At 51.5% G+C, this 21877-nt stretch overlaps 1 protein-coding gene across 4 annotated transcripts in view; it reads right to left on the bottom strand.

Annotated features, from left to right (window-relative positions):
• The window catches only part of UROC1 (urocanate hydratase 1), a 39733-nt gene extending 19065 nt beyond the window's left edge, over positions 1-20668 (bottom strand). For 3 of the 4 annotated variants that reach the window (XR_001111274.2, XM_012475816.3, XM_021667046.2), the window contains exons 1-12: positions 20489-20633; positions 11239-11369; positions 10145-10238; positions 8997-9056; positions 8550-8678; positions 8325-8386; positions 6207-6273; positions 5964-6107; positions 4310-4398; positions 1684-1746; positions 1160-1339; positions 531-628 (exon numbers count right to left, since the gene is read on the bottom strand). Coding sequence is in view for 3 of the 4 variants with exons in the window: in XM_012475816.3 (XP_012331239.2) it covers positions 531-628; positions 1160-1339; positions 1684-1746; positions 4310-4398; positions 5964-6107; positions 6207-6273; positions 8325-8386; positions 8550-8678; positions 8997-9056; positions 10145-10238; positions 11239-11369; positions 20489-20614 (1243 nt within the window). In the remaining variant the exon portion in view is untranslated. Of the gene's footprint in view, positions 1-530; positions 629-1159; positions 1340-1683; positions 1747-4309; positions 4399-5963; positions 6108-6206; positions 6274-8324; positions 8387-8549; positions 8679-8996; positions 9057-10144; positions 10239-11238; positions 11370-20488 lie in introns of all 4 variants that reach the window. The other variant, XM_012475817.2, reaches the window with a different exon arrangement.
• Positions 20669-21877: the final 1209 nt, after the last annotated feature.

The following is a 21877-nucleotide window of genomic DNA, read 5'->3' as shown; positions in this document are numbered from 1 at the left end:
GGCCCAGTGGGAGGCTAAGGAAGGATCCTTGAGGTATTTTTTTCAAGTAAAAGAAAAGAACAGGCATCTGTGGCTGGCATGCCACCATCTGTGTGGCTGGGCGCAGGGTGCATCTGCTTGCCATGGACGCCACGTCAGCCTCCAGTGCCAGAGCCTGCCACCTACAGGGAGGCGGACAGGGCTGGAGGGCTTCCCACTATGGACATACCCCGTGAAAGAATTGCCCATTTTACAGAAGGTACTTTCCATCATGAAAAAGGAAAGCTGCAGTTTTGGGACTGAAGCTTGTGCCCAAGACTTGAACCTGCTCTTCTTATGGGACTTTATGTTCCTAAAGCACGTGGAGAAACTGAGGCCCAGGGAGGCTGAGCCACCCAGGAGGGCCGGCATCCAGAAGGCCTGGCAGAGGCACAGCGAAGCCTTGGTCGGGACTCGCTGGGCCACCAGTGGCTGAGTGAGGTGGGAGCCAGGGGCGCTGGCCCGAGAGGCTGTGCCCAGGGTGGTGGCCCCTCCCTCTTCCTCCCTCCTACCTGCTCTCTGGGCCTCCAAGAGGAAGGCATTGCCATAGTCCCAGAAGAAGAAGTTCTCCTCCGCCAACCTGTTGATGGCTGAGACTTGCCTCCTCAGGCTGCAACAAGCCATGGGTCAGCACCACTACTGCGAAGCTCTGGAGCCCCCTACATGTGGCACCCACAGTCCCACCCACCATGCTCCCTGCGGACTGCTGCCTCAATGGCCCCTGATCCTTGGGTCAGCCCCACCCACCTGGAATGCCCCCACCCCTGGCATCTGTTTAGAACCTCTGCGCCCTTCAAGACCCAGCAGGCAGCCCCTAAACAAACATTTTCTGGTCCCCAACCCCATCAGGCCCTGGGGAAAAACAGATGCTCCAGAGAGGGCCTCACGCCCCAGCATCTACTCAGTGCCATGCTGGACTGCACTGGGCATTCAGCAAATGTCACTCCAGCTTGTCCCCCTGCACTGCCAAGAGGTAGGTGTGTCATGACCTGGTCTGACAGGTGGAGGCAGAGGCTCAGAGAGGTTAAGGTCTTGCCCAAGGCCGCACAGCTGGTTGCTGGAGAACCAGGTGGCAGCCAGAGCAGGACAAGGCGGTCTGCCTAGGCCAAATGCTTCTGCCACCCCCAACCCCGAGTAGCACCTTTCCTGGACCAGGTCCTTGAACGCAGCAGGGTTGGAGGCCATGAGGCTCTGGGCCTCTGTGAAGCTGAGCTGCACAGGGTAGTAGCCGCCATTGAACGGGTTGTGGCAGGACGTCTGATCTGACCCCAGGTCCACCAAGCACTCCCCTGTCGTGTCCAATTCGTGGACCAGGCGCTCCCTGGGGAAACCATGGGGTGGTCAGTGCAAGCCACGCACAGTCTGGGCCCAGAGTCTGGGTCCAGTCAGGTGAGGATTAAAGCACATTTTCCCAACCACAAATCCAGCAGGCACAGCCCCAGCCAGACCCTGCTTTCCCTGTGGAAAGAGAACCTGTGGGAAGGCTGTGAACAGGGCAGGGACCACCGCTCCGAGCCTGGGTAAGGGTGTGGCCACCAAAGGTGGCACTGAACCGAGGCTCAAAGCTTTGTGTCCCACAGCTCCTGGTTAGCACTGGGGTCTTTGCTCAGGTGGCCCCATCTGGGTTCCCAAGGTGGTTATTAACTCCCACCCACCCCCACTCACCAAAGAGCCACCACATTGCCATGGTAACCAAGGCTGAGTACCTCCTTTTTCTTCCGTGCTTCCCTGGAAGGACACAAGAGCAGAACAGGTGGCCCCCTGCACCTGTGCACAGGTGTCCCAGACACATCTGCACCCCAGCTGCACACAGGGCAGACCCAGGAAGCCACCAGAGGTATCATGTGCAATCATGAGGCCCATGGGAGGGGCCATGAAGCATGCCTGCAGGACCCCGACTTAACTGTAAAGGGAAAACCCAGACCCAAATACCCCAGACCAGAAAACCGGCATGGCAGCAGCAAAACTCTGCCTGGGCAATCCATGGAATTCGGGTTATTGATGTGGGACCTCCACAGGGATCTTTACAGAACCCATACAGGGTGGTACCAGAGTTGCAGAATTCACTAAAGATGATTTCCAAAATTATTTAGAAAAATAGGACAAGAAAAATCAAAGCATATTTTGGGGAACAGAAGATTTGAACAGGCCTTGCAGGTAGTAGAGATATCCAAAGGCAACAATATGTAGGGAAGGTGGTGTGCCCCCTGTGAGAGACCAGATTTAGGCTCCCTGGGCGTGGCCTGGAGAAGCCGGAGGAAGCCAGGTACCTTCTCTCCTCCGGGGCAAAAGGTTTACGAACTAGGGAAGGACACACAGCCCCAGGGCAGCAGGGATGCCAGTCTAAACCAGGGCTTGTTGCAATCCCAGCTGAAGGACCCCGGGGGGGACTGTGAGCTCACTCCATTCCCGTCGGTCTTCCCTAGCTCAGGGGCTACGGAAGTGTGGCGGACAGGTTGCTAGAAGCAATTCCTTAAACTGATTTTGATGTAGGTGCATGTGTGTGTGTTCATGTGTGTATGTGTATATGTGCATGCATGTGTACATATGTATGTATATGTGTGTATATGCATATGTGTATGTATGTGTGTGAGAATATCTGTTGTGGGCATGTACATGTGTGTTGTTTGTGTGTGTGTGTTTATGGCATGTGCATGTGTCTGTGTATGTATGGTGTTGATGTGTGTTTATGTGTTGGTGCTTATCTGTTGTATCTGTTTGTGCATGTATATGTGTGTGAATGTGTTATGTGCATGCATTTGTTGTGTTATGTTATGTGTATGTTTGTGTTTATGTGTTGTGTGTTTATGTGTACTTGTATGTTTATGTATGTGTTATGTGTTCATGTTTGTATTTGTGTTTGTGTGTATATGTATGTGAATTGTGTTGTGTGTGCATGTATGTGCATGTGTTGTTTGTTTATGTATGTTTATGTGTATGCATGTGTTATGTGTATATTTTCATGTGTGCATGTTATGTGTTTATGCATGTTTGTGTGTGCATGTGTGTATGTATGTGTGTGTGTGCATGTGTGTGCTGTTTGCATGTGTGTGCATGCATGTGTGTGTCTGTGTGCATGTCTGTGTGTTTGTTTGTGTGTGGGTCATGTCTTTGTGTGGTTGTGTCAGTATGTTTATGTGTGTTATATGTGTGTTACATGTCTGAGTGTGTTTATGTGCATGCACTTGTGTGCAAGTGTGTGTGCATGTGTGTGCTGTGTTCAAGCATGTGTGTGTTTGTTGTCCTCTGTGTATGTGCATGTGTATGTTACGTGTGTATGTGTGTTGTTTATGTGTGTGTTTATGTGTGGTTATATGTGTGTGCATGTGTTGTGTGTGTTTATGTGCATGTGTGTGTGTGTGTACATGCACACACTCAGGATGCTAAACAGCCTGAATAGGGATGGGAGTTAGGTCGGGAAGCCCTTCACAGCACACCTGGAGTGTGGAGTTTCTTCTATCATTGATGAAAAGTTATCTGAGAGTTCTGAAGAGGGTGCAATGTGGTTGGATTGGTATTTTAGAATGATCTAGGTCAAAATAATTTACTCCATTATTTCTCAAATTTTTTGTTTACATTTTCATCCGAAACAGCTTTTAAGCCCCTGTGGAGATTCTATTTGTAGCCAAGTGGGGAACCACTGCACCACGTGCATTCCCCAAACAGGACTCCGCTCTGCACAGTAAATTGAGAAGATGCTTCAAAGGCAGCATCCAAGGAGAAGTCCCCAGGGCAGTCTTCATACTGTCCCACTGAAATACTGCTGAAGACATCGCCAGGCAAGTGGGGCAAGGGGGAGGGCGAGAAGAAACCCACAGACTGCCCCTCAGCCCCTCAGCTCCATGGGGGAAGCTCTCTGGCCTGGAGCGCAGGGATGGAGCACACGCCTCGCCGGGTTGCCGGTTGCCACTGCAACAGCTCGAGGCAGCCCCTACCAGGGGCCGGCTCTACCAGACCACACAGCAAGAAAAACACGACTCGCAGAACCAGGGTGGAGCACGGGAGCCCCGAGAAGGCTGTCCGAAGCCCATCAGAGCCAAGTGTCTGAGCACCAAGCCCGCAGCCCAGCGGCCACCTCCACACCGGCAACAATGGAATATTGAAGGCCCTTCCAGAGGCTTCTGCCCTATCACCATCTGCGGGTCAGCCCTTGTGTGCATGCGTGTGTGGTGCCCACGTGTGGACAGCTGTCAGGCATTAAACAGGCCCACACCAAGCTGCCCCCCAGGGGTCCTCTTGTGGTTTCCCACTGCCATGCGTCAGGTGTCTGGAGTCGAGCTTGGAGCTGTACCTGAGCCTCTTGATGCATTGGTCCAAGCTGTCAGTCACTTCCATCAGCCAGCCCTGCTTATGGCGTTTCTCAAGGGCTGCTTTATCCACCTGCAGCCGTGAGACATGGAGCCACCTGGTTACAAATCTTCCCTAAGTGTATCATCCTCAACTATGAAGGCGCCATCCCCTCGCTTTTCTATAACACAGTCTCAGGGCAGACACCACGAGCTGCCCTCCCACTATTTATTCCTTCTCCCACCTCCCTTATCAGCAGAACCCAGGTGGGGTTCAGGGTGACAAAGTTCAGTCCCAGGAGAAGATCTACCTCCAAGCTAATCACATGGACCTGTCCACAATCTCCAGCCTCCCTTGTAGATAAGAACATCAATTTCATCCAAGACTGACCAATGAGATAAAAGAAGGGGGTTTAAAGACATAATTTTCCTGATGAAATAGAGTTGTAGCAGACACTTCCCTCTCATGTTCAAGAGGTCTTCCTGTCTTGAACATGGATGGGATGGCTGGGGAGGGGGCAGCAATTGTTTCTTCAAGGGAGGCCCAAGGGAATCCAGAGATATTAGCATCATTGAGCTGCAGACCAATGCCAGCACTGTTGGTTACATGAGAAAAATAAGACCCTATTGACACAAGCTGCTGTAGGTAGGCTTCCTGTTACCTGCAGCTCAGTGCACCCCTAACAATCACAGGTATGTATGGTGCAGGTTTGGCATCAACTGAGTGCAATCCCACTGGTGTATATCGTCAAGGCTTGCCTCAAGGCTCCTTGCCTCTTCCACTTCCTACTTCCCTTCCTCTCCTTAGCACCCACCAAAGGAAGATGTGAGAGCCTATTACAGTTGGGACATATTTGTCCCCCAAACCTCATGTTGAAATTTGATCCCTAGTGTTGGAGGTGGGGCCTGATGGGGGGTGTTTGGATCATGGGGGCAGCTTCCTCATGAATGGCTTGATGCAGTCCTTGCAGTAATGACTGAGTTCTTGCTCTGTTGGTTCCTACAGGAGTTGGTTGTTTAAAAGGTCCAGCAGCCCCCTCTCCTCTCCCCACTCTCCCTTTCTCACTATGTGACCCACCAGCCCCCCTTCACCTTCCACCAGGAGTGGAAGCTTCCTGAGGCCTCACTAGAAGCAGATGTGGGTGCCGTGCTTCCTGTACCACCTGCAGAACTGAGTCAAATAAACCTTATTTCTTTATAAATTAGCGTCAGGCGTTCCTTTATAGAAACTCAAATAACTAAGATGGGGTCACTGAGGAAAAGCTGCCTGCACTCTATGGAGGATGGCCTGTCTGCCTCCCCACCTATTCAAGATAGGGAGTCTATGAGTTCATTTATTCACACAATTCATTCCCTCCCATCTGTATTTCAGGGATGTGGTGGGATACAGGAAAGCCATACCCACAAATAGACAGTCACAGTTGTGTGGGAGAGCAGCCAACAGGCATTGCCCATGCAGGGTGATGGACACTTTGAAGGCAGGAAGCTTACGCCGCCATGGGACCCCACCCAGTGAGGTCCAGTGAGGCTTTGTGGAGGAGGCGAGGGCAGGCTGGGGAAGGGAGGATGAGAAGAGGGAGTCTGTGGTGTGAGGGTTCCTGGAGGAAGGAGGGAGCGAGGGACGCAGGCAGGAGCAAAGGCCAGGACCCCCCAGCTCACCTCTGCTATTACGCCGATGCACCCCACAATGACTGCGGCCTTGGCCTGAGCCCCACTCATTCCACCGAGCCCAGAGGTGACAAAGACCTTCCCAGCCAAATCCTCGATGCCCAGGTACCGACGTGCAGCATTCAACACAGTGAGCTGCAGGGAGAAAAGGTGGGGCTCGCTGCCCACTCCCAGCCTGCCCCCTCCACCCCCTATGCTAGGACACCCATAGCTAGGCATGGCCCCATCTCTCACCACAGTGCCGTGGACGATTCCCTGGGGACCAATGTAGCAGTAGCTACCTGCTGTCATCTGGCCGTACCTGACCACAAGGAGAGAAGCCCAACCCAGGGCTCAGCCAGTGCCAGGCCCAGGTCTTCCCAGCCACTCCCTTTAGAAGGCTGAAAATTAGTATTTAACTATGCAAGAGGCATTAATATATTCTCCTTTACATAAAATAGACAGAGAACACAAGAAGGCTATGGACACCCTGGTCCCCTCTTGCCTCCCAGACAATTTACAAGCAGATTTTGTTTTGTTAAAAACTATAGCATAGGGCAGGGCATGGTGGCTTACGCCTGTAATCCCAGCACTTTGGGAGGCCAAGGTGGGTGGATCACAAGGTCAAGAGATCGAGACCATCCTGGACAACAGGGTGAAACTCCATCTCTACTAAACATACAAAAATTAGCCGGGTGTGGTGGTGGGCACCTGGAATCCCACCTACTCAAGAGGCTGAGGCAGGAGAATCACTTGAACCTGGGAGGCGGAGGTTGAAGTGAGCCGAGATCAAGCCACTGCACTCTGGCGTGGTGACAGAGCAAGACTCCGTCTCAAAAAAAAAAAAAAAAGTAGTGTAATTGGTGAAGAATCACTTTGGGGAATATATGGCTGCATGGACTCCAGCTGAACATGCACAGCACGCCCATGCTACATGCTTACACCAGGCAGAGACACACACAACAATGTTCACCACAACTTTACGTGCAGGGGCCAAGACCTGAAGATGCTGAGATGCCCCTCCACTGGAGACAATAGAAATGAGTGGCAGCGTATGTGCCCCATAAAACACCTAGTAGCAGAGAGGGACAGGGCCTTGCACTGTGTCATGGAAGCAAGCCAGATTGAGAGGGAAGAGGGTTAAATAAATTAGTGCAATTGAACATCGCAGGTAAAGGAAGAATACTTGAGACCTGCTTCTTGAAATGCAACAATCTCCTAGCTGTCTTGTGAAGGTGGAAAGGCAAGGCACAGAGGCCACGTCGAATGGTCTAACCACCTAAATCGCCAAGTCCTCATGCATACAAAGTGTTCGGAAGGACACAGGAGACATTGTCAACTGGAGAATCTAGGATGCGAGAGAGATCTCCTTCTCATTGTAGCTCCATTTATAATGCTTGATGAAACAGTGTGCATCGCTGGGTGCAGTGGCTCATGCCTGTAATCCCATCACTTTGGGAGGCCAAGGTGGGCAGATCACCTGAGGTCAGGAGTTTGAGACCAGCCTGGCCAACATGGTGAAATCCCATCTCTACTAAAAATACAAAAAATTAGCCAGGCATGGTGGCACACACCTGTAATGCCAACTACTTGGGAGGCTGAGGCAGGAGAATTGCTTGAACCTGGTAGGCGGAGGTTGCAGTGAGCTGAAATTGCACCACTGTACTCCAGCCTGGGCAACGAGCGAAACTCAATCTCAATTAAAAAAAAAAAAGAAAAGAAAAAGAAAAAAAAGAGTTTGCATTTCATTTATAACAAACGACAAGCAGTCACTTCCTGAGAAGGGGTGTGAGAGACCTCTCTGGGGCAATGGCAGCGTTCCATGCCTGATGAGTTTTGGTTGCACAGATGCATACTTTGTCAGAACCCAAAATGTGGTGCACGTAAGATGTGTGCATCTCATTATATGCAAGTTTCACCTCAAAAGAAAAAAAAACTGTAAACAAATATTGAGTTCCAGTCAGGAATATTTGCAATTGACTTTGAGATGCATCAAAAAAACAAGTTGAATGGATGGATAGGTAGAGGGACAGACAGCCACATGAGAAGGTGAGTATGGTAGGTGGCATATTCATCACATAAATTTGGTGACATTCGCTGTAAATTTTGTCAATTTTCTGTATGTTTGAAATTGTTCATAATTAAATGTTGGAAAAGGCAGCATCTAAAATTGTAGGTTCTCTTGCATTCAAGAATATAAAATTTATAAGTATATACATAAAGCTACTAGGGAATATGAAAAAATAAAATTAATCATGCTACAGTTCTGTGATTGTGCTTTTCAAGACTTGTATTTAATATCACCATTTTGCTTTATAATGAGCCATGGTTATTGGGGAAACACCGTCTAAATAGACTGAAATAGCGACTTACATTGTAACCCCCAAGGCAAAGAGCTTCTCATACTCCATCCGGGAGGAGTAGTTGGGAATGACCTGGAGAAGAGGATGGGGCAGGGAGTGGGACTGAGAGCTTGGAGAGTGAGCACAGATCCCCGGGGGGTGACGGACAGCGTCAGGGCACTAGGCTCTCCTCCCGGCGTCAGCACCCGCTCTTTGGAGCCCCGGGCAGGAGGTGTGCTGGCTGCTGGGGACCCACCATCCCGTTGGTGATGACAAGCCGTGGGGCGCTGCGGCTGCTGGGGAAGAGGCCGAGCGGGTGCCCGCTGTACATGACCAAAGTCTGCTCCTCTGTCATCTTCGACAAGTAGAACATGGTCAGCCAGAACTTGGGGAAGAGCAGAGCATAGGGACTCTGTCAGCGGAAGCAGCACCCCACGCCCAGCCCCACACCACTGTCCATGCCCAGAGAGCTCCCGCAGGCCCCCAGGTCTCCATTCCACTCCGGTGGCCCTGGTGCCTCCCTCAGCACCACCTCACTCATTCCTATAACCTGAAACTTCCCCACATACTCTCCAATGATGGAGCCTCAGGCACCAGGGAGGCAGAGGCCTGTGTCCTGAGCCACGGGTTTGTAAGATCCTAGGCCAGAGCTCCAGACCAGGGGAAAGGCCAGGGTGGGGCAAGGCCACACAGTACGCAGTACCTGAGCCCAGTTGCTGAACACCTGCCCATTTCCTCCGTAGGTCACCAGCTCCTGGGGAAACTGAGGAAGACATGGGGTCATCTGAGAGGAGGGCCTGGGAAGAGCCTATGGAGTCACAGACAGGGAGAGAAAGGGCCCCCATCCCCTGGAGGCCCAATGGGGCAAGGGGAGAAGCCAGAAGGGTGACGGACACATCTGCAAGAACACAGGCCCCAGCTGCGACTGGAGCAGGGGCTCAGCTTGGGGTTAGCGGTGAAGCTGGGTCTGCAGTCACTCTGGGAACTCAGCCTGGGTTCAAAGGCAGGGTTGATGTGTGACCAGGGTCTGGGGCCAGGGCCAGGGTTTAGGGCATTCCCACCTAATAGGTGAAGCGGTCACATTCTAGCAACATATTGCCCCCAAGGAATGCAGGAACACACCCGAGAGGCATTCCATTCTCAAATATGGGGAGCTGCTCTATAGACTGGCTCAGGGTGCCCATGACAGGCACATGTGGCCAGATCCATGCCACCCAATATGGTGGCCACCAGCCACATGTGGCTTTTCAGCTCTGCTCCCTGCATAGATACACCCCCAGTTTCGAAGACTCAGTATGAAAAAAATGTAAAATATCTCATTAATAATGTTTACATTGATTACATGTTAAAATAATAATATTTTGGAGCCAGGCGTGGTGGTGGGTGCCTGTAGTCCCAGCTACCCGGGAGGCTGAGGTAGGAGGATCGCTTGAGCCCAGGAGGTTGAGGCTGCAGTGAGCCAAGATCAAGCCACTGCACTCCAGCAACAGAGTGAGACCCTATCTCTAAACAAACAAACAAACAAACAAACAGTAAAAAAATAGATTTTGGATATATTAGGATGAATAACATATGGTGTAAATCTGTTTGTTTTTACTTTTTCATGTAATTTTTAAAATTACACGTGTGTCCACTGCAACCACGGTGACGTCCTGGTTTTGAGGCTGCACTACAACCACGAATGCAACCACTGGGGGAAACTGAGGGAAGGACCAGGGACCTCTCCTACTTGCTTCGCAACTTCCTGTGAGTCTATAATTATCTCAAAATTAAAAGCGTGAAAGCATGACACATGTGTCTCACATTCTGTTTCTGTGGGCAGTGCTGACATTCAGTTTCCCTGGCTATTACCTGGGCTACGGCAGGGTCCAGGTTGTTCATGATCATGTGCATGATGGCGGCAGCCGCTTTCGTCCGGCAGGGGTACTGCTCAACCGGGTAGGCCCTGCAAGGCAAAGCCCAGCCGCCAGGCTGCCCTTCCTGCCAAAGTGCAGCATCCAGCCCCGCCCCGCCCAGCCCCTGGTCGAACAGGCAAGGACAGCCAGACCCAGGGTCTGCAGGAGCGTACAGTAGGGGCTCCAGCACCACTAGGGCCAACTCGGTGCTGCTCAGTTAGCTGAAGTTCTTAAGCTTCCAGGGAGGGGGCATTCAGGCCCCACCCCAGCTGCCCTCCCTCCCCACTTCACATGGTCCACCTGGGAGACAGCTGCTGGCAAAGCAGAACTGACAGCTGCTCTCCAGAAGCCTCTCCCTCTGGGTAAGATGAATTTATTCATTTGTTTCTTCATTCATTCAACAAACACTTTGGGCACCAATTCTCCAGCAGGTGCCAGGACCAGAGGTACTGGCTGGAGTGACGAACATGGCTCCTACTTTAAAGGGAACAGCATTCCCTGGGATGACTCAAGGCAAGCCTGGGCCGCTGGCACCTTCGAGAACAATCAAGTGCAGAAATGCAGACTCGAAGCCCCACTCCAGAACTGCTGGGTCTGAAACTGGGGTGAGACCTGGCAGCCCACGTTCCCACAAGGCCTCCAGGGGTGCTGTGCACACTGTGGCTTGAGACCCTCATCAAGATCGTGCGGTATGTGAAGTCACTGCCAGAGCTCCCTAAAGCTCTCCCTGACCTCTGGCAGAACGACAAGCCCTAGTTTTTGAAAGGGGTTTTGTATACAATTTGGCTCCAGAATTGCATGGGACTGGCTGCACAGGACAGACGGGCCGGGTCTGAGAGACCTGAGAAGCTGCCCCCGTCTTCTGGCCAGGCTCAGGGGCTGCAGCCAGTGCTCGGCTCCAGCTCGCTAGGTGACGACACAGAATCTTCTCTCCCCTGCCTCCTAGTCTGGACAGGCTGGGTTTCCCCCTCACTACTGACTCCCCCATGTTCCCTTGCAGGAGCTGCCTGCCCCTCTGGGTCCCTTTGAAGCTGTGCCCACAAGGCTGACCTCATTTCAATGTCAGGGCAAAACCGGTACATGTAGATGTGCCCATACAGTTGCAGCTCCTGGGCAAACTCGGGGGCCAGCACGTTCTGGACATCTGGGGGGAAGTAGCGCAGGGCGTTCCTCAGTGCCAGCTGTGGGAGGAGAGTGAAGAGATGATGGGGGCTGGGGATCCGGGCTGGGCATTCTGAGGCCCCGTAACGGGTCATCCTGCTCCCACATGGATTTGTCTCTGCTCCACTCAGAAGCCTGTTGCCCACCTAGAGACTGCCTGGTTCTCTCCCCAGGCCCATCTACAGTGTCACCTCCTGCAGAAAGCCCTCCCTGATTGCCCCCTCCTGCCCCTTTCATGAAGGCAGACTGATCCCTCTCTCTTCTTGCTTAGGGTGAACCATCTGTTCTGAGGATGGCACTGCTTACCCCAGGGAGGGACCAAAGAGGGGCCTGCCTGAGGCTTGTGGCTATGGTGTGGGATGCAGAGGCTCCCATGGGGAGAGTAGACCCGACAAAGCCTTAAGTACCCTGTGCAGGTGCATACAAGAAAAAGCTGTCGAGAGAGATCCAAGATGGCTGATCACTAGCAGTTCGGGATTGTAGCTCTCAGTGAAAGTGCAGAGAACGAGAGGACGCCACACTTTCAGATGAATTTTTGTTGCTCATGGACCAGGAGGTTCCCAGCGGAGGAGCCCCACAGGTCGCCAGCGTGACTCTTGTGGCCGGCGTGGCAGTTTTCCCAGTGCCTCAGTGCGGCAGTTCTTGGTGCAGAGTGAGCGGGACTGGGTCCCCTTTTGGCCAATGTTGTTTGGAGCTCCGGGAAGACAGAGTCGCCTATTCAGCTGATTGAAGGACGGACTCAGAAGGGAGCTAGAGGACGGGCGTGGTGGCTCACGCCTGTAATCCCAGCACTTTGGGAGGCTGAGGTGGGTGGATCCTGAGGTCAAGAGATCGAGACCATCCTGGTCAACATGGTGAAACGCCGTCTCTACTAAAAATACAAAAAATTATCTGGGCATGGTGGCAAATGCCTGTAATCCCAGCTACTCAGGAGGCTGAGGCAGGAGAATTGCCTGAACCCAGGAGGCGGAGGTTGCAGTGAGCCAAGATTGCGCCATTGAACTCCAGCCTGGGTAACAACAGTGAAACTCCATCTCAAAAAAAGAAAAAAAAAAAAAAAGAAGGGAGCTAAACCGGAGATACCCGGGCAGAAAAGCACCATCAATTTTAACACCGCTGTTTTGGCCGGCGCAGTGGATTGCTCAGATTTCAGCGCTGGGAATCAATAAGTTGGACCTCCACTCAGAGACCTAATTTGAAAGTCAGTAATCACAAAGATGACAGGTGGATAAATTTATAATGATGAGAAGAAACCAGTGTAAAAAGGCTGAGAATACCCAAAATCAGAATGCCTCTCCCTCTACAGGGGATCACAGCTCCTCATCAACAACAGAACAAGGCCTGATGGAGAACGAGTGTGTTCCATTAACAGAAATAGGCTTCAGAAGGTGGATGATAAGAAACTTCTGTGAATTAAAAGAACTTGTTCTAATCCAATGCAAAGAAACTAAGAACTTTGAAAAAAGGTTTGACCAAATCCTAACGAGAATAGACAGTTTAGAGAGGAATATAAGTGAATTAATGGAGCTGAAAAACACAACACGAGAACTTCGCGAAGTATGCACAAGTTTTAACAGTCGAATTGATCAAGCAGAAGAAAGGATATCAGAGGTCGAAAATCAACTTAATGAAATAAAATGAGAAGTCAAGATTAGAGAAAAAAGGATAAAAAGGAATGAGCAAAGTCTCCAAGAAATATGGGACTATGTGAAAAGATCTAATCTACGTTTGATAGGTGTACCTGAATGTGACGAAGAGAATGAATCCAAGTTGGAAAATACTCTTCAGGATATTATTCAGGAAAACTTTCCCAACCTAGTAAGGCATGACAATATTCAACTCCAGGTAATACAGAGAACACCACAAAGATATTCCTCAAGAAGACCAACCCCAAGGCACATAATCGTCAGATTCATTAGGGTTGAAATGAAGGAGAAAATACTAAGAGCAGCCAGAGAGAAAAGTCTGGTTACCCACAAAGGGAAGCCTATCAGACTTACAGAAGATCTCTCAGCAGAAACCCTACAAGCCAGAAAAGAGTGGGGGCCAATATTCAACATCCTTAAAGAACTTTCAACCTAGAATTTCATATCCAGTCAAACTAAGCTTCACAAGCGAAGGAAAAATAAAATCTTTTCCGAACAAGCAAGTACTTAGAGATTTCACCATCACCAGACCTGCTTTACAAGAGCTTCTGAAAGAAGCACTACACATACAAAGGAACAACCAGTATCAGCCTTTCCAAAAATATTCCAAAAATATATAAATAAGTAAACAGCATTAACATAATGAAGAACTTACATCAATTAATGGGCAAAACAGCCAGCTAGCATCAAATGGCAGTATTAAACTCATATATATTATTAACTGGATAAAAAGCCAAACCCATCGGTATGCTGTATCCAGACCCATCTCACATGCAACGACACACAAAGACTTAAAACAAAGGGACGGAGGAAGATTTACCAACCAAATGGAGAGCAAAAATAAATAAATAAATAAAAAGCAGGAGTTGCAATTCTCACTTCTCATAAAATAGACTTTAAAGCAACAAAGATCAAAAGAGGCAAAGAAGGACATTACATAATGGTAAAAGGATCAATGCAACAAGAAGAGCTAACGATCTTAAATATACACACACCCAATACAGGAGCACCCAGATACATAAGACAAGTTCTTAATGACTTATAAAGAGACTTAGCCTCCCACACAATAATAGTGGGAGACTGTAACATCACATTGTCAATATTAGACTGATCAACAAGATAGAAAATTAACAAGGATATCCAGGACTTGAACTCAGACCCAGAACGAGTAAACTTAATAAACATTTATAGAACTCTCCACTTCAAATACACAAAACACACATTCGTATCAGTGCCATATCACACCTATTCTAAAAGTGACTACATAATTGGAAGTAAATCACTCCTCAATAATTGCCTAGCATTTCATAGGTTTAAATGAAATATTGGTTGGCTGCTTGTTTGTTATTTTCTTCCCTTATTCCTTCCTGTCTCCATTGTTAAGCACAATTATTGGCATAAAAGAGGTTTTCAATTCCCATTTTTAGACTGCATTCTAGCCTAGGCAATAAAGCAATACTCCCATTCTCTCTCCCTCTTTCTCTTCCTTTTTCTTCCTCTTCTTCATTCTTTTTTTTCTTTCTCTCTTTCTTCCTTTTTTTTTCTTTAAAAAAAAAAGAAAAGAAAAAGCTGTCAAAAACAACACGTATTTACACACACACATGAACTCTTGATCATGAGCCACAGGAAGCAACTGCTATGGCTGCCCAGATACACACATCCCTACTCTGTGGAACAAAGTTCAGCTTTCCTATGTGGGTTCTAATACATCCATCCTCTCTAGCTCCTTTCATTTCACTTTCAAATCAATACTGCTTGCATCCCCTAAACTGATTTCACAGCCTGCTGGTAGGCGGTAGCTGCAGTCTGAGGCCACCGTCCTCACTGTTGTAAAGGCAGTGCCAGCCACAGCCCTGGGGCTTGATGGGACATTTACTAATGTGTTACACAAGGAGGACCTCTTGCATAATCAGTTGTGTCAACTGCATTAAAAACATTGTTCAGGTAATTACACAGCTCAAAAAGTACAACACAGGTTCTGTGAAAATTAGTGCATTTAAAATGGTGTCAGTTGATGGAAGTGACTCAGCCATTCTTAAAAGCGAAATGTGTAAGAAGCTCAATCGGTTCTGAAATGAAGCACAAACTTGTGCCCTCAACAAAGGACATTCTGGCAATTTTTCCAAAGCCTAAATACAGCCCCAAAGCTCTGTTTGCCACATTTTCCTCTTGTATAAAATTTCCATCTGCTGAACATTGAATTTTTCTTTATTGCTGAAATTCAGTAATCTAGCCTAGATATGTCTTAATGTTGATTATTTTATATCAAGGGTTTTTTTTTTCCTTTCCAGGATAAACTATATCTTTTTATCTGCAATTTCATGGTTTTATTTAGTTCATGAAAGTTGTCATATATTTTGGCTTAATACTTCATTCTCTGTGTCTACAGTTACCTAATAGGCCTGCAATAAATATTCCTTAAGTGGGGAAGGAAGGCTTACTCTCACTGGCCTGGATTTAATCCTCCACACCTCTGACTAGGGGCAGCTCTCAGCATTAAAACAAGACGATGGGGCTCACACAGGTCACGTGACCTGCCCAAGGCCCTGCAACAGGCCTGTGGATGGCCTGGAGGGCGGCCCAGTGCCTCCGCCCACCCTGGCAACCTCAGCAGAGGAGGAGTCTCAGGCTGAGCAGTGCCCACTGTTCTCAGGAAGGGCTGTGTGGTGTGATGGGGCCCATGGCTTCCCGATGACCATGGAACAGTGGGCAATGCTGCACTGACTGCATGCAGCTCCCTCCAGAAAGAGCACGGCCCTGCCAGGATTTTTGTATGTTTATGCTATGAAAAATATAAGGCCAGGCGCGGTGGCTCCTGCCTGTAATCCCAGCACTCTGGGAGACCAAGGTAGGAGGATCAGTTGAGGCCAGGAGTTCCAGACCAGCCTGGGCAACATCGAGAGACCCCCATCTCTACAAAAAATTAAAAAATAGCCAGGCATGGTGCATGTGTCTGTGGCCCCAGCTACTCAAGAAGCTGAGGTAGGAGGATGGCTTGAGCCCACATGTTTGAGGTTCCAGTGACCTATGATCACGCTGCTGCACTCCAGCCTGGACAAAGCTAGACCCTGTCCCTAAAGTGTTTAAATATATATATACACACACACATAAATGAACTGTTGAAACATGTAAAGGTAAACCAGGATAATCTGATATGTAATATTTGTGCCAAAAAATGAGGTTTACAAGACACACTAAGAAAGCAAAGAAAAGCATGATTTAATATGACTGCACTTTCACTGTTTCTTGATTGCAGCCCAGTGAAACCTGCTTCAGATTTCTGACCTCTGGAACTGCAGAAGAATAAATATGGGTTGTTTTAAGCCACTGCACTTGTGGCGATTTATTACAGTAGATATGGGAAGCTAATACAGGTGGTAATGGAACCCTGCCTCGGGCATCAGGGCACCTGTGCTAGGCACATGCCTGTCCTGCACGGTGGCTGAGCACCAAAATGAAAGGATGCCAGCCTGCGATGTTGTTCAGCCCACAGAGCAGGGTGTGTGTGTGCGTGTGTTTGTGTGCGTTCAGCCTAGGACTTACTTTCATTCTAACCGGCCAGTCAGCTTGTGGGGCAGTAGCTCACTTTTAAACGTCGCCCACCTGAAAGTTTCTGACTATCACTATTTCTGCCAGAAATGATGGCCATTATCCAAATGGCTTGGCTTTGTTTGAGTCACCCCTGTTCCTGCACCCCTCTAGCCCAGACTTCATCAGGGTCCTCACCAGCTCTAGGCCGAGGCTGCGTTGAGAGCCAGGAGCTGCAGCCAGACTTCCTGAGTGCGGGGAGCACTCTGGCTTGCACGGGCTGCAGTGGCTGTCAGGCTGCTGTGGCACGGGCCTGCCACATGGCACACATACACTCCCCCTCTGAGTGCCCCCTTCCCCATCTGTAAAGCGGGCATAATAACAGTACCCACCTCGGAGGACTGCCCTGGGGACTCAGTGAGTTGAGGTACTTAGAACAGCCCCAGGCACACAGAAGTACGTGTGAGCGCCCAGCTGTCAAAGCTGTCATCTCCCACACTGGTGGGCCTCCATGCTGCCCATTCTTTCTTCCAGCCAGGCCTCTGCCCACCCCACCCCTCTGGAACCTCCACAGAAGCCTTTATACTCTGGGGCAGGGGTGTTGTTAAACAGCAGGCATGCCCTTATTCAGAAACCTTCATGGGCTCCCTATTACCCATCTGATAAGGCCATGCTGCTCCTGGCATTCAGGGTCCTCCATCAGCCAGCTGGGTCTGGCTCTCCAATCTCAACACCAAGCCCCGGTCTGCACAGAACCTCCTTCATCCTGACACACCTCAGACAGACCCGTCTCCACATCTGTGCGCACTGCCTCCCCTTGTCTCCAAACTCTTGGGCCTTTCTCCTTTCCCAGGCTAAGAACCCTGCCCAAGCTGCCATAGCCACCTCTTCCAAGAAGTCCTCTCAGGTTCCTCCTGAGGCTGAAATCTTACGGGATGTTAGTTAGGGCTCTTAGGGCGACTCTTATTCATTCAGCAAACATCTGCTGCTGTCACTGGAGGTCCCAAAATGAACCCAGTGGAGACCCCAAAATGAACCCCTGCCCTCAAGAAGTTCAGGAGAGGAGGACTTTGGTAGTGACAGGGACACAGATGCGCGGCCATCTTAAGATCTGCTGTCGGATGCCCAGCACGGGCACTTGGGTGGGCTGGATTTGGGGAAAAGGGTCACTAGGATAAACTGCACATGGGGGAGGTACTGAAGACATTTCTAACAGGGGAACTGATCCTGTCAAGTCACTGGAGATTCCCTGTGCACGGTGAGAGCTGTGTCAGGAGCATGCTGAGAGTGTCCTGATTAACTTGGCAAAGGAAGGCCCCGCTCCAGTCACAGAAAGAGCTCTGTTAAACACCAGCAAAGAATGATGTGCACGTTAGTTCATCCAAACAATGAAACTGCGCAGCCATTTGAAGACAGGGCCCTCTAAAGGCACAAGAAGGAACAATCTGGAAAAAACCGTCATGTAGGCGCTTCCCGTGTATTTTTAAGCAGGATCACAGACGTCTTCTGCACCACACAGATGCATAGAGTGTGTTTCTGAAACTCTTGAGTAGTTTTCAGTAAAGAAAAAGTGGGAGGAAAGTCTATATAACCGTGCGGCCGACTTTATTTCATGTGGGCTTCCGCACAGCCTCCTGCTGTCATCGGTTTCAGCTTCAGCTTACAAATGCCAAAAAGAAGCCATGGCCACTCTGGAAGGTGAACTGGGGAACTTACACCTTTATACATTCGACTTCTTATCTCAAAAATTATCTTCAAATACCCATGTTAAAGATCAACAAAACACATTTAAATAAAAAATAGAAAGCAAGCCGCAGGACTCAGGGAGCTGCCCATGAAGGAGAGGCAGCTCTGCACCCGCTCCTGCTCCAGGACGCCCTGGCCTTCAAGCAAAGGGGGACACACCCCAGCAAAACCCAGGTGGCCACTCCTCCACCTGGAGGTGCCTTCTCCTCCCAGCACAAGACACCCCGGGAGCTGAACACAGCCCTCCCTGTGCTCTGGGGTGAAGGTCCAGGCACCGGCGCCCAGCAGGGAGGTGACCAAGGGGGAAGAAACATTAACATCACCTGGACAAACATGGAGATGGGCCAAGGGGAAGGGCGAAGGGATTGGACCACCGGCTTGCAATCTGCCCCCAAGTACCTGAAACCTACCCGCCCCATCCCCACCACCCACCACCTACCCTCCCCCACCCCTAATGCCCACCACCTACCCTCCCCCCACCCCCCAGCACCCACCACCTACCCTCCCCATCGTCTGCCCAACACCCACCACCTACCCTCCCCTGCCCCCTAGTGCCTAACACCTACCTTCCCCCACCCCTAGCACCCACCACCTACCCTCCCCCTTGTCTGCCCAACACCCACCACCTACCCTCCCCTGCCCCCTAGTGCCCAACACCTACCCTCTCCACCCCCAAATGCCCACCACCTATCCTGCACCACCCAACACTTACCCTCCCCCACCCCAATGCCCACCACTTACCCTCCCTGCTCCCTAGTGCCCACCACCTACCCTCTCCCACCCCAGTACCCAACACCTACCCTCCTCCCACCCCCCAGCACCCACCACCTACCCTCCCCCACCGCAACGCCCACCACCTACCCTCTCTGCTCCCTAGTGCCCACCACCTACCCTCTCCCACCCCAGCACCCAACACCTACCCTCCCCCCACCCCCCAGTGCCCACCACCTACCCTCCCTCCACTTCCAACACCCGACGCCTACCCTCTCCACCCTCAACGCTCACCACCTACCCTCCCCATCCCCCAGTGCCTGCCACCTACACTCCTCCTGCCCCCCACACTCCTCCTGCCCCCCAGCACCTACCACCTGCCCACCCCCACATCATCCCAGCACCCACCACCTAATTTCCCTCCACTCCTCAGCCCCCACCACCTCCCCTCCCCTTGTTTCCCAGCACTCATCACCTACCCTACTATCCTGCCGGCTCCTCCTCCATTTCCTTTTCCTTCCAACACCAGCTCCACCTGCCCCCAGCGCCCTACTCCCACAAGGACCCCCAGCACACTCCTAGCCCCTCAACTCCCCTCCACCCCACTCCCACCAACCTGCTTCCCCTTTCCCCAGCGCCGGCTCTGCCCTGAACGACCCCCACTGTCCCCACTGCATCCTGTTAGGCCTCTGTGGGTGGCTTGGGAAAGGCCAGGGGGCTCCGGCGCACAGGGCAGCCGTCTGTATCTGGGAGGTAGGATCTCTCTTTGAATCTTTATGCTTGTTTGCAGTTTCCACTTCTCTAGTGTTTCTGAAACTCTTGAGTCGTTTCCAATACAGAAAAAGTAGGAGGAAAGTCTATGTAACTATGTCACCCACTTTATGACATTTACTCTCCCCACGTCCCCTGGTGTCACGATTTTCATCTCAAGCTTACAAATGACAAAAAAGGCAGGTTCCCAGACTGGGCACCGCCAGCAAGTGTGCGCCATCCCTGGCCTGCTTGGCCTTTAGGTGAGGGGATGCCGGCCTCAGCCCACCTCGCCCCAGCACCCGCCTGCCAGCCACAGTGTTCAGCCATGCAGCCAAAAGTTCTCCAGAGGTGTGGGGGAGGAACATTTTCAAATGAAAACAAGAGCTGACCTTTGTGCAAATGTTCTGCATGCTGGGGTGGACCCGGTGCCGGGTGTAACACTTCACACCCGCCCAGGGCCTCCTCCCACTGGAGGTGACCACAGCGCCACCATTGACCAGCCGCTGACCTTGAGCCTCAGGATCCTCATCTGTAAACAGGTATGGCGATCCTGCACCCAGGGGCGACTGCACACAAGAGACAGAGTCCGCCATCCACTGCACCCCACCAGCTGGAGCCCCTGGAGGCCAGGGTGGATGGCTGAGGAGCTGGCTGAGGAGCTCCCACTGAGAGGGCAGGAAGCCGGGGTGCTCGCCTTGGAACACCTGGAGGACATCTAGAGGCCAAGGCCTCAGGAGCACAGGCCCACTGCTTACCTGCTTCTCTGCAGGGCTGAGGCCAGGGGTCCTGACTGGGGCATGGGGCACCCCAGCCTGGCGTCCTCGGTTCTTTGGGAGGGGCCGAAGGGGCAGGCCAGAGCACAGAGCCTGGAGGCTAGACATGTGTGGCTGAGATGGAGGCGAAGGCCAGCACTGTGGGGAGGCCAGAAAGAGACTGGGCAGATAGGGCCCAGTGGGGGGGACCTCCAGCCCCAGGGCCACTCCTCCAGCCCCTCATTGGGCGCTGGGCCTGTGCAGGGAGTCATGTGCAGGTCTGAGGGTCACTGGCCTCAGGCGGGCTGCTTGCAGTGCTGACCAGGGAAGGGCAGTGCTCTGCAGAGGGCAGGCTTCAAGCTGGGGAGCAGGGCTGGGCCCCTTTTCCCTTCCAGGAGGGCTGTGCTGTCTGAGGAGTTTAAGGGGGTGGGTGGGGCTTTAACACTGGGGTGTGCTGTGGCAGCCCTCGGGGGCACCACACCAACCAAACGCTCCATGTGGGGATCTGCATCTTGATGATGGGGAGATGGGGAGCCATGTGATACTGAGCCGGGCACAGAGTGCAGATACCCTCTCCTCCTGCTACCTCCCGCTGGGGGCTGGGTGACAGGAACAGTGTGCCCCCAGCAGGAGCTGAGGAGGGCACACCGCTCCACCCACTCCGAAAGCTCTTTTCAAAGGACCTGCCTGAGGGATGACCCTCATCCCCGAATATGTTAACAACTTTTCCAGAAAGCGTTCTTCATGAGCCCTATACTACTGATGGGGAAACCGAGGACCAGGTCTCACTCACACAGCCAAGAAGTGGCGGCAACCGAATTCTAGCAGTCCCAGGGAGGTGACCCACCTGGGTGTACCCAGCTCAGAGCCTGACCAGCCCTGTCCCTTCGGCTGTGTCCTTTGCACAAGTGGGTGGCGCTGGGCCGCTCAGCAGTAAGGGGGCAGAGCACGGTTAGGCAAGCCCCAGTACAAGGCCTGCGCGTGGAAGCCCAGCTGCCTCTGAGCACTCGCTCCTCTGAGAGCATCCTGTGAGTCAGCCCTGAGGGGTTCGTTGCCCCATTTTATGGATGAGGAAACAGGTGGAGAGGGGCATGGGACTTGCCCAAGGTTACACAGCCAGTCACGGGAAGAGCTCGGATCGGAGCCCTGAGGACCCAGAGGTCTGGCTCTAGCACCCTCCCAACCACGCTGGCCCTTTTGCGGCACAGGGAGGGCGCCCTTAATGGGGCAATGTGAGACTGATAGAATAAGAAACGGGTTTTGGTCTCTTCCCTGTTCCTGACACAAAGCTCCTAGGGCCCTGGTAGATAGAAACTCTAGAATTTTGTTTTAACATTTGGTCTTTGAACTCTGGTTCCTGACATAGAGCTCCTAAATCTGTTGGAATTTCCT

Source organism: Aotus nancymaae, unplaced genomic scaffold (assembly GCF_030222135.1).
Source record: "Aotus nancymaae isolate 86718 unplaced genomic scaffold, 86718_ANA_hifiasm-v0.15.2.pri h1tg000046l, whole genome shotgun sequence".
Taxonomy (NCBI): Eukaryota; Metazoa; Chordata; class Mammalia; order Primates; family Aotidae; genus Aotus; species Aotus nancymaae.
The sequence above is the reverse complement of the archived record's forward strand: the minus strand, read 5'-3'. Positions and strand labels throughout refer to the sequence as shown.